This window comes from Balaenoptera ricei, chromosome 10 (genome assembly GCF_028023285.1).
Source record: "Balaenoptera ricei isolate mBalRic1 chromosome 10, mBalRic1.hap2, whole genome shotgun sequence".
In the NCBI taxonomy this organism is placed as follows: Eukaryota; Metazoa; Chordata; class Mammalia; order Artiodactyla; family Balaenopteridae; genus Balaenoptera; species Balaenoptera ricei.
The window spans coordinates 60,327,858-60,340,161 of NC_082648.1; the positions used below are offsets into that span (position 1 = coordinate 60,327,858).

Below are 12,304 nucleotides of genomic sequence, written 5' to 3' on the forward strand. Positions count from 1 at the left end.
TTTCACCCTCACTTTCCTGTTAAGAATAAAACACCCAATATGAGCTCTTGCATCTTTGCATTTATACTAAATTCCTGAAAAATTATGTCAAAGAAATTAAAGAATGAATTATCTTTTCATCTTTCTCCGACCCACTTCAAGAGGCCTTGCTCTGCTGACCTACAGCCATTTAAACGTCTCCCCCTAAACTAGATCTTTTCCTTACTCCTTCAAAACACTTTTCCCTTTGTAAAGAGTCCTTTAATCGATGTTGCTACTTCTTAGAGAAAAGTCCTCCACTGTTTCACTTCGCACAACTGTCACCATTTCCTCCTTGCCCAAGGTGGTACGACTTCCCAGAACTGCTGAGTTTAAAAATGAATGCCATTCTGAAACAGCACTTTTGAAGTTCACTTATAAGGATCCTATCTAAACAAATATATCTCTACATTCATTTTATCTGATTAGCAATTGATAATGTTCTTCCTCTTCTTTTTAATTTCTTCTTGCCTCTGCTTCCAAGAGACTGTTTATATTTTCTCTTGGTCTCATTCACTGACTCAATTCTCCCTTTTACCCCTTACTGCTATACTTTAAAATCTCCATTTCCTCAAAGAAAGTATCTCATAGCTTCAGCTGGTGAATAACTTACTGGGAGTGCACATTAAAAACTGTAAAGCACTATATAATACAATAATTTCTATGTTGATAACTTTCAAATCCATTTCTCTATCCATAATTGTCCATTTAAGGTGCACTTCCTTATTTCCTTCTGCCAACAAGCATTTCCACTTGGGTGACCAATTATCATTCACAAATACCACTCCTACTACCAAAATCAGTCTTCCCAATTCACCAGTTTTCTATTAGTACCCTTTCCTTTTCCTGGTCTCAAAACCCTGATATCACCTTTGACTACTTTTTCTCTTCTTCCCTGACATTTAATCTGTCCCTAATCTCTATATGGTAACTTAAAATGTCTCCAATAAATACTCTTTCCCAGGTTACTTTTTTTAATGCCTCACTTATGGCTGTCAGCTTCTGGTTGGTTTTCCTACCTTTGGTATCATTTCTCTCCAGCATATTCTTTCTTTCTTAAAGAATCGCTATTGCCATCAAGCCTACCAGACTTAAAAGTTCTTGAAAATCTGGTATCATTTCCACTTATCAAGCTGAATTCCTACTGTTCTCCAGCACAAAAAGTCTCACTTTGATAAGGAGTCTCCCTTCTTCTAATTTCCCTTTAAATCCATTGCACCAATTCCTATCCTCTTGTTGCTTTTTGTTTACTTAGCTCCTCTAACAGGAATGTCCTTTTACTTCCTTTCTTCCCTAGTTTATTCAATGAACATTTACTAAGCGCTCAGTACACTGCCAGACATTATAGGCCCTTGAGAAATATAAAAATAAGACAAGAGTCCCATCTTTGAGGAGGAGGCCCACCATGTCAGTCACATTATAGGCAAGCTTCAAAGTCCAGCTCCAAGTCCTAATTCATCTATGAAGACATACTTGATCATGCCAACCTGCAATAATCTCTTCCCTTCAGGTTTATGGCCTGTACCATGTAATTCTCTAAATCACAGATCTCAGTCTCTTCTCTGAGCACAGAATTTAGACTATATACTAATAGTTATGCGGCCTCATATGTTCATTAATTATGTCAGATGTATAGATTTTATCTTCTGACTAGGCTATATACTTCTTATTAGAAGGGAACAGGCTTTATATCTTATATATGTTCCAAAGCAGATACCTCGGTTAGTACATAGAGGAATCAAACTCACTGATTGATGGAGAAAATATTAATTACTTGAAAAAATAAGATATTATCTTTTAACTTTCACCTTGATAGATTGCTTTACAAAAATATACCTGGTTCTATGATTCAATCAACTCATTAAACCTATGTAAATATGCTATATTATGCACATATTTAGCTGATATCCTTTGCCATAATCAGAAAAACGTGGCTTTCATAGATGCCAATGCCCATCTTATCTGATTCAATCCTTAATTTTTTAAGCATTTACATAATAAAGCGTAAAACCACAGCTTGCAATACATAAATTTGTTTCATTTAATTTCAAAGAATCATAATAAGCAATAAGTTGATGTTCTAAATAATTTATGAACATTTATACTTACCTTCAAATACTGCTAACAACATGTCAGGATTAGTCTTTATATCTTGAACTGCTTGCCACGGCATTACAAATGGTTCTATATTAACAATTCTTGAAGGATTGGCATTAGACGGATCATAAAATTTTGAAGGGAGAACGCTGAATTCAATAAGATGTATGTAGGCCAGCCATGCCAAACATCGATCACTTGCTTTAAGGTATTCAGCTACTATTCCATCATTAGCCAATTTCAATGCATTCTAGGTAAAATGGAAAAATAATCTGAAGGTGTTTTTAAAAATATTCCTAATAAGATTCAACTGTGAAGGCAAAGAAGATTAAAAGTGTTTTGTTTCTTTGGCATGGTTCTTAAATACCTAAGTCAAAATTCTGATACTCACCAATTTTTTTAATGGAAAAACTCTTTAGAGATATCAATACCAGATTAACATAATTTTTACTATGCTAAGGTTTATGACATAATTAATGAAAAGGTTAAATTTATTTGTACATTTTAAGTATCTTGATATTCAAAATCTAGTAAGATAAAGAGAAAAGAGTAAAATAAACAAAAAACCTCACCACACCCATATAGAAGATTTTCACTATGGACTAATTTTTTCCCCTTTTGGTCTGAATATTGAAGTTTATTCTGGTGGGTACTCAGCAAATATTATTTTCATTTAAACCTCATAAACACTCTAAATAAGGTATTATCCCTACTAAATAAGCAAAGGAGGAAACAGCTGTAAACTTACCCAAATTCACACAACTTACCAGTAAGTGGCAAACAAAGATTCAAATCTAAAGCCTGTGTCCTTATCTTTCCACAATGCTACCTGTACTGTTTTAAACCTTTAAAAAATTCTCTACAGAATGTCATTAAATGCTATAATAAATGTTTACCTGTAAAACTGCAAGTGCACTTTGGCATCTTCCAGTAAATATGTGTAGCTGAACTCTAAACAAAAGAGCCTCTAAAAGCTGAAAGGACAGAATATCTGATGGTTCCCGCTTGGCTGCTCCCATCAGGAACTCCACCATTCTCTCACATACGTAATCCTTTTCTTCAAAGGTGCTTTCTAGGTGCAGAAACTGCCCAAAGGGATTTCATATGATTACTCCTGCTTCATAAGAATAATCTAAAACTACAGATTTTTCACATTTCATTAAGAAACTATCACATATTAAAAATACAAGTTCTATAAAAAGGATAATTGCAAATATGTATAAACCCATCGTACAGTACTATAACCTAGATTTCCCCTTCTACCACAAGTTGGAAAGTGGAATCAGATGAAAACTAAAACAATACAGATATACTCTCAGAATTATCACTAAAGCAATTTCACATCTCCTTTCCTTCAATCAATGAATGGCAGCAAGACCATGAGGGATCTCCAAAAGCTCACGTTTATGATCACATACAATCTGAATTGCTCAGGTGTTTGACTGTATAAAAATTTTGAGAATAGCATTCATATAAGAAATATGTGACAAAATAATTAAAAGATTTAACCTTTTAAAGAAATTAAGAGGTCCTTTAAAGAAAAAACAACTTAAGGAAAAACATTACACCCTATAATTTGTGGTGATCAATAGCATTAACTTTGGTACAAGGCTGCAGGTTAAAAGTCAAGCATTTTTCGTTATCTAAATCTATTCAGTGAATTAGGAGAGTAAGAAAGTGGCAAGTTCATTCATTAAGAGATACCATGTTATCCAAATCTATCTGTTTTGAATTTCAGTTAGCAAGTAAATGACAGATCTGGTAATAACAGTTTATATGAAAGTTTATCTGAATCTAATAATTCCTGAGTTCAGCTGGTAAAAGTTCTCATATTAATGAATATTTATTTTATAAGTGAATTAATCATAATTTTAAGTTTAAGCCTGGGTAAGAAACACCCCATTTTCTCAGAGAATGAGGAAAAAACCCACTTTTTCACCAAATCTTTTAAACTTAGCAAGGTTTGATATTAGTATGATTTACAGATAAAGTTTTCTCCGTAAGTAATGAGGGCATATAATAAAAAGACCAAATTATTTCCTGGCTTTCATGAAAATGTTATATAAGCATAAAAAAAATTTTTTTAAATTATTTTCAGGTGCTTAGCAAAAAATTCATTTAACTTTGCCCAAACCAAAACTGCTTAAGAATAGGTTAGTGTAAAATGTTTTTAAATGTTTATGTTTCCTCACTACCAATAAAGTAAACAACAACAACAAAAATCACCTCTTCACTAAATACTGTCTTGTTTAGTCTAAATTAATCCTGACCCAGAGAAGTGGTTTTGAGGTTACTGGACAGTGAAAGTAAGGTTATTATTACATCTGTATGCAGACAAAACATATGATCTATTAACCTACACATCAATATTTAAGATGACCTAAAGAATTATTGATAACACACACATACACACACACAACTTTATCTTTTCTACTCACAGTCCAAAAACTTTGATAATCAGGAGCATATTCAACAGCTGTTTCACACATTTCCTGCACCTCCTCCTTGGTTCCTCTTTTTGAGAACAATCTGAGGTAATGACACCAAATTTCTGGATTGTCTTTGTTGCTTTCCAAAGCTCGAGCCAGAACATTTAAAGCAGAATCCAAGGACTCAGAACATAGCCTACACGTTTGAAAGAAAAAGCAGGACCATTTCTTTTAACACTTGAAAATACTTTTTAAATCAGTCTAGTTCTAATAAGTCAACTTTTTAATTCCATTTTCTATTAGAACCTACCAAGAAGCTAGAATCACCAATGACAAAGGGAGGTAGATTAAGATTTTAAATCACATCCATCCAGAACAGGTCCCGATTTCCCACTGACCCAACAATTCCCTTTTAAGTGGATGTTCAATGCGCATTTACCAGATAAAAACACAGTGTTATAAAACCACTAGATTATCAACTTCAAGTGTGCTTTATGTCCATATTCAGCAATACCTTTTATGATCTACACTGGTCTGGGAATGGGAAAAGTTAAACAATTCTCCCTCAAGGCCAGCTACTACCAGCACAAAATAATCAAAGCTTTCAATATAATAGTTCTTTTCAACAGTCAAGGGCTTGCTATCTCTTGGAGAAGAAAACTGTCTCTCATGATCCTATTCATAAAATAATGTACAGTTTTTTGGCCTTCACTCAGTAAATGAGTCAGAAAAGAAAACACTGTAACTTATCCTATTAACATGAAAATGACACACAAGGCAAGTTAAATAAGCACCATATTCAGGTATGTGTGATGTATTAGCATTCTGCAGTGCTACCTTAAAAAAGTTTTTATACCAAGTTTTAAGACAGAGCAGCCTGTTTAAAAAAAAGAAAACCTTACTATTGTAATTCTAAAATTACAGTAATAAATATTACTCCTGGTAATACGAGATTATTCCTGGCAATCCTATCAACAAGTAGGAGTCAAAAAACACAATTATGTAATAGGAGCTGTCATTTTTGAGGTAAATCACTATTTATCTTATTTGAATACACATAATATAACACCACACACAGAAAAAAGTCAATTCACCAGAATTTAGAGGTTCTTAGACAAGCTTTAAATCTCCAAATTAAAATTAACATAAAATTTAACCTATTCCACTGTGACTTTATCACAATTTTATTGAGACCATGACTACCTGACTTTTTAAAAAACCCAATGATTAATTCTTGGACGTTTGGTAGTGTATATATGTCCATGCCACTCTCTCACTTTGTCACAGCTTACCCTTCCCCCTCCCCATATCCTCAAGTCCATGCTCTAGTAGGTCTGTGTCTTTATTCCCGTCTTACCCCTAGGTTCTTCATGACCTTTTTTTTTTTTTCTTCTTAGATTCCATATATATGTGTTAGCATACGGTATTTGTTTTTCTCTTTCTGACTGACTTCACTCTGTATGACAGACTCTAGGTCCATCCACCTCACTACTTCTAATAGCTTTTAAACAATTAAGTGCTTTTGGCTTTGTCAAAAAACAAAGACTCCATTGATAGTAGCAAGGAAACCTGATTACCAGAGATAATTTTTTTACTTCAAACATAAAAATATAAATGTGCAACAGTTTACACAAAGATAGAAGGGGACGTACCCCTCATTTTGATTCAAGTACTTGTATGCAAGCTTGAGCCAAAGTTGTACGTGAGAAGGATTTTCAAGTACACTTGCTTCTAAATTAGCAATGTCATCAGTCTCATTTGTAAAGTATCTGACATCATCTGGAGTGACAACTGTATCCAAAGCTGGAACATTTATTCGGTTCTCTGGCTGGAAGGCTATAAGAAAAAGCACTATTAGCTTCACAATTTCTCTAAATCCACAAACCCAAGAAAAAATGATTGGCCTTATCTTTAAAATAATCTAAAAATCTAAAGCTCATAGCTTTAAGGTAGAGCAATCATATAGTTTATTGTCCAAACCAGGACACTTCTAAGAGTAAAAAGGGATGTTAATAAAAATTACACCAGGATGACAGGTATAAACTAGGACTCTGCTGGGCAAACCCGAAGTATGACCTCTCTACTCTAAGGGTAAACGACATCAACTGATAATTAACATTCATTAAGTCTTAAGAGAAAGTTATAATAATTTATGAAGATGACTTATTCCATATTCCACTACATCTAAATTAGAGAAAAAGTGTTAATGTAAATAAGTACAGGAGAGCATATTTGCCAATCCACAAAGAGTAGGCAATTAAATTATGCAAACTTGAGAATATAATGTAAGATGTACTCGACAATAAGGCACTCATTTATACATTACTTTGTTCACTCATTTAATTCATTCATTCTGTGCGCCTACTGCATGTCAGAAAACACAGACTCAAAGATACAACAAAACAGAACTCCTGCTCTCAAGAAGGACACGGGCCAGGCAGTAGTTCTCAGATGGGAGCAGCACTGCTCCCCTCTCCCCACTCAAGTAATATTTAAAGCTGTCACATTTACTAAAGGGTGATCCATGCATTTACTGGGCAGGGGTCATGAAAACAAAACATCCTGCAATATAAGGCACAGTCTTGCCCAAGGAAGAACTAATTGCCTTAAATGCCAAGCAGCATCACTTTTTTAAAAACAGAAACTTTTAAAAGGCTAGTAGATTACACCAAAAGATTAGCAAAGTGTTAGCAAAGTGTAACACCACAATTTAATGATTCTGGATCTTAAATTACTTCTTACCATACTTAATAGGTCCTGTAGACTGTTCCTCATCACTACTGAAATTATTCTCTGAAATAGGTTTTCTCCAAAACTTTGGCTTCCACTTTCTTTTATCTTTGTAGGTGGTAAATGGAGGTGCTAAAGTAGACAGGAGAAGACTGCTGGTTAACAGAACTAGTCTTTTATAGTTTTGAAGGATACCCAAATAGTACTCAAAAAGAGCTAAATTTATTCTATCATGTTACGCAGACATGATATATATATATTTTTACATAATGCCAAAAAATTTGTTCTCATAAACTCTAAGGTCCTTTTGTGCGAGAGAAAGATACATATACTCACTATGGCCTTTACTTTCATTGATATTGCTCACAAGGAGAACAGCCATCTGGTCCATTGACATTCGATCTTTGTTTACTCCAAAAAGTTTCTCAACATATTTTTCTGAAATTAGAGCAATGATATCTTCATAAGAAGTATAAAAAACATGGATTACAGAGATGAGGCTAATTAAAGAGTATGAAGTAAAGAATAGTTTAAAAATTAAAGGTACTAGTCAAAAACACCTATGGCCTTCTAAAGGGCAGGGTCTACATTATCTTAACTACTACAGCAAATCCTACCATATCATGCACCCCAATTTGGACTGAAAAAAAGTATTTCCTAAAACAACCTAAGCAAGTGAAAATTAAAGTCCCTAATTAGGAATGACTAAATAGATTCAGTGATGTTACAATCACTCTGAGTTGTGATAATACTGAATTTAACAAACACTAATTCCCCTACTTCGAAAAGACTTGTAGTTTAAGGTTTAATATTTGGCACTAAATCTGGGGAAAAGCTTAACAACATTTATTCACAATGTCTGGCAGTAATCTATGCTTTCTACAGTGTCACAGTGTATAAAGTCCTTTTTTATTTCATTGTAGAATCTGAAACTATAGTCACCTCAACTTCTAATCCCCCTCTATTTTTGAAAATAGTAAATAAAAATAGGGTCTATTTTTAAATCATTGGTAATATTTCTATACTATGTTAACATATTCTTCTAAATAAAGTGAAATATTTAGATGAGCTCCGTCAAAAGAACCGTCTGCAATAATGGAAATGTCTTACATCTGCACTGTCTTACTGGTAAGCACTTACCAATACTGAGCTCAATAGTGCCTACTGAGCACCTGAAATGTGGCTAGTGTGACTGAGGAAGCAAATTTTTATTTTAATTAACTTAGATTTAAATAGCAACACATGGCTAGTGACTACTGTACTGGACAGAGCAGATCTAGATAAAGTGTCATAGATGAATGTATTGAATTATTATGGCTATTTAAAGATGTCAACAACTGAATATAAAACTTTTAAATTGCCTAAATTCAATTTTCACTTGGGAAACAAGAGGTCTTTAAAACCTGCTGCAGCAGCAATTTCTTCATCAGTGCTCGTCTCTGAACAACCAATCAAAGACAGATTATATGACAGAATGTCCTGGAATAGCTGTTTTCGGCTAAGCGTATAGTCTTGTGTATGCTGCCTAAAATAAAATAACAACACAGAAAAGATAATCATGTATATATCAAAGCTACATAACCAAGACTGCCTTTTAAATTATAAAATGTTAACAAATAAAAACTACTCACCATTGACAATCATCATCATTACATGTTCCTGTTAAATCAAAACGGCAGAAACACTGATCTGGTTCGATCATATTACTATACGATACTGAGCTTAGGGGAAGTTTTTCCTTGGTTCGATAGTATGGACTGAATCTAAGAAGAGAGGTAGAGAGGCACATTACAATGCTCCATAAACATTCCTCAGAAATTTTTAAATTTTTTCATTTTTTCTTTCTCAATTAAAGTTTCTATACTTTGAGCTTACTATTTATCTAATTACTTAATACCAAAATTAACTCTAGAAAACAACCAGAATATCAAGTCATAGGGACAAACTACTTTTATACCCAGACATAAAATATCTGAAATAGAAAACAAAGAACAAAAATATCCCAAAAAAAAAACGTAGTGTTTTCCTCCCACATAATAAAATGCTGTATAACGCTGGTACTTCTTCCACACATCACCAGCCAACCAAAAACCTAGAGAAAAAGTCTATACTACCTAGTAGGTGTTTTACGATTTTATGATTAAATCATACCAATTTAATAGTCTCACAGCTTCTGAAGAGTCTTTAAAAAAAAAAAAAGAGACAACCTCCCAAAGTTAATCATCTGAAAATGTCAAATCAATTTTATGAAAGCTAGCCAATGCATTCCTTAGAGTAACAATAAAATTAAAAAGCAAAAATTTTAAATTCTCATAAGACTCCAGTTATTTTTCCTAAAATTCTTAACAGATATAGTAATTCAGAATTCTCCACAATTTCACCAGTAGCCAGAAATTAGGATTTGATAAGAATTAGTAAACCTAAGTGTGAGTTAAATCTTACTTCCTGTTTGGTTCAAGTATGACAACAAGGCACTTAAATTTTTATATTCCCTAAAAGGACAAGTTCATTTCTGAGCAGCCATGATTCAATTTTTTTTCATGGTCATCACACATTCAAGATTAAGATATCACTAAGAACGAGGAGCAATCCTGAACCTCAAGTTTACTGAATCTTTCTTCTATACCTGTAAGACTTAAAAACTAGAAGGGGACTATGGTAGGGTCTAAACGGACATGGCTTCACTTCTGTTGTTTTACTCTGTCCTGTCACGAAATCCACATCCACAGAAATCTCCTGCAAAAGAAAAGAGAAATCTCATAAGGTAATAAAGGCTAGGGTGAATTCTAGATTGTATAAAGAATATGAAATGTTCAGCTACCTGACCATGCAAAACCTTGTCTGTAATGCCTGTGGTAGTTTTTAAAATCAGTTGTTTTAAGCTATCAGCTTTTGAATATAATTTCTGCAATTCACCAATTTTTAACCCTAGAAAAAGTTCTGGTTTTTCTACTGCATTCTTAGTAGGTTTGTTTATACATTCTTTGTTAGGTGTATCAGTGTGCTTAAGGTTAGGTTTAGTAAAAGAATTGGATTCTAAGAAGGATCTTCTTCTTTCTCTGTTTGACCCAGACAAAATCTCATCATCAACATCATTTTCCTCAGTGTCCAGACTTAATTTATCTTGAGTCAGATCGTGAAGTGAGGGTTGAGGCAAAGAAAATTCAGGTTCCTCTTCCACAAGTGGACCAATATTTTGCTGTTCCTTTGCTTTAAGGGCCCTGGCTTCTTTTAGTTTCTGAATTTTCAGGGCATATTCATATTCTAGCTTTTGCAATCGTCTTTTTTCCATAGCAATTAGTTCTGCTGAATGCTTTCTTGGACTTGATATTGGAGAATTGTCCAGTCTCATCATTTTGTTAGGCTGGGGGGAAAAATGATATCAATATTTTATACTGCTATGACTTTATAAACAATTTTTGGTAAGATAATTGTGCTATCCCTACAATACAATGCCAACATTATAAAACTAAGTCAATAACGAGAATAAAACAGTTTTACAAAGGCCTCCAACAGATTTGCTAGTTAATCTATGAGGTACAAAAAACAAACAAAAAAAGTCAAAATAAATTAAAAAATGAGTTTCCAAATATGTGGGTGCCATTTAAAAACAAAACTTTAATCTTATTCTCTTTGAATCTGCAGGGAAAAGCTTGAACTTTTTATGCATCTCTTACCCTCAAAAGAATTAAAACCTTCTCCTTTTCAAACATTAAATATTTCTACAAACAACTTACTCCAAGGCGATCTTGTTCCAGTTTACGTTTTCCTATTTCTTTACTAGCCACTGCTTTTGCACGAGCAAGTTCTTCTCCATACTTCAGAGTCAAAGCTTTCTTAACTGTAACACGTTGTTGAACTTTGTGAATCTGAAATATAGGGTAATTCTGAAAATGTAAATCTTAGGAGAGGAAATACCTTCTTAAACATAATTTCTTTAGGGTATTCAACTGAAAATTTAAAATATGCTAATATTACGTCTCAATGGAGAACAATGTATAGGTTACACATTTTGATGGCTTTGGTTTATGGTTTTATTAAAAATTTGGCCCATAAAAATGTGTAGTAAACATGGGACTACAATATTTGAATTTAAGAAAAGAACATTACTTGTTCCTGAAGCTTCTTCAAAAACATTCTGTTGACACTGAGAATTTTCTCTGTTGCCTGAAGCTGCTCTGTAAGTTTTGTAATTTTTGTTTCAGCATTTCGAACAGATTCTTTCTTCTTAGCTTCTTGCTGTACTAGATTCTTTAAAACAGATTCATCTTTCATCAAGAGAATCCTAATTGGGAAATAACAAAAGTCTTACGAACATTTTTCTAAACTAGCGGACTGACACCATCAGAATAAAAAACTTACAAAGTAATAGCTCATTTTTAAAAATATGTTTATGCTACACAGAGGTGAATATTTAGAAGAATAAAATAAGTATTCAGATAGACACTGTTAAATTTTATGAAAGCAAATATGGGTTGGTCGTTTTTTTTTTGGCGGCACCATGCAGCTTGTGGGATCTTAGTTCCCCGACCAGATACTGAATCCAGGCCCTCAGCAATGAAAGCGCAGAGTCCTAACGACTGGACCACCAGAGAATTCCCTGGGCCTGATCTTTAAAAAAAAAAACAAAAAACATGCGTCTGAGTAATGTGAATTACAGTTGAAAAGCTATTAATAGTAAACTTCAATGTAGCCCTAAATAACTCCTGAAAAATGAGGACTTAAGAGGGCTTCCCAGGTGGCACAGTAGTTAAGAATCCGCCTGCCAATGCAGGGGTCACAGGTTCAAGCTCTGGTCCGGGAAGATCCCAAAGGCCATGGAGCAACCAAGCCCGTGCACCACAACTACTGAGCCTGCGCTATAGAGCCCACGAGCCACAACTACTGAAGCCCGTGCGCCACAACTACTGAAGCCCACACGCCACAACTACTGAAGCCCACATGCCACAATGAAGAGTAGACCCGCTCACCACAACTAAACAAAGCCCACGTGCAGCAACGAAGACCCAACACCCAAAAAAAAAAAAATT

The 12,304-nt window shown here is 34.0% G+C and overlaps 1 protein-coding gene across 2 annotated transcripts in view; it reads right to left on the reverse strand.

The window, feature by feature from the left end:
- ZFC3H1 (zinc finger C3H1-type containing) overlaps positions 1-12,304 on the reverse strand; it is a 47,298-nt gene that overhangs the window by 10,909 nt on the left and 24,085 nt on the right. For both annotated transcript variants that reach the window (XM_059936523.1, XM_059936524.1), the window contains exons 13-24: positions 11,385-11,559; positions 11,012-11,143; positions 10,096-10,638; positions 9,901-10,010; positions 8,906-9,037; positions 8,678-8,799; positions 7,611-7,712; positions 7,287-7,406; positions 6,197-6,380; positions 4,554-4,740; positions 3,012-3,200; positions 2,128-2,365 (exon numbers count right to left, since the gene is read on the reverse strand). In XM_059936523.1, coding sequence (XP_059792506.1) covers positions 2,128-2,365; positions 3,012-3,200; positions 4,554-4,740; positions 6,197-6,380; positions 7,287-7,406; positions 7,611-7,712; positions 8,678-8,799; positions 8,906-9,037; positions 9,901-10,010; positions 10,096-10,638; positions 11,012-11,143; positions 11,385-11,559 — 2,234 coding nt within the window. The remainder of the gene's footprint in view (positions 1-2,127; positions 2,366-3,011; positions 3,201-4,553; positions 4,741-6,196; positions 6,381-7,286; positions 7,407-7,610; positions 7,713-8,677; positions 8,800-8,905; positions 9,038-9,900; positions 10,011-10,095; positions 10,639-11,011; positions 11,144-11,384; positions 11,560-12,304) is intronic.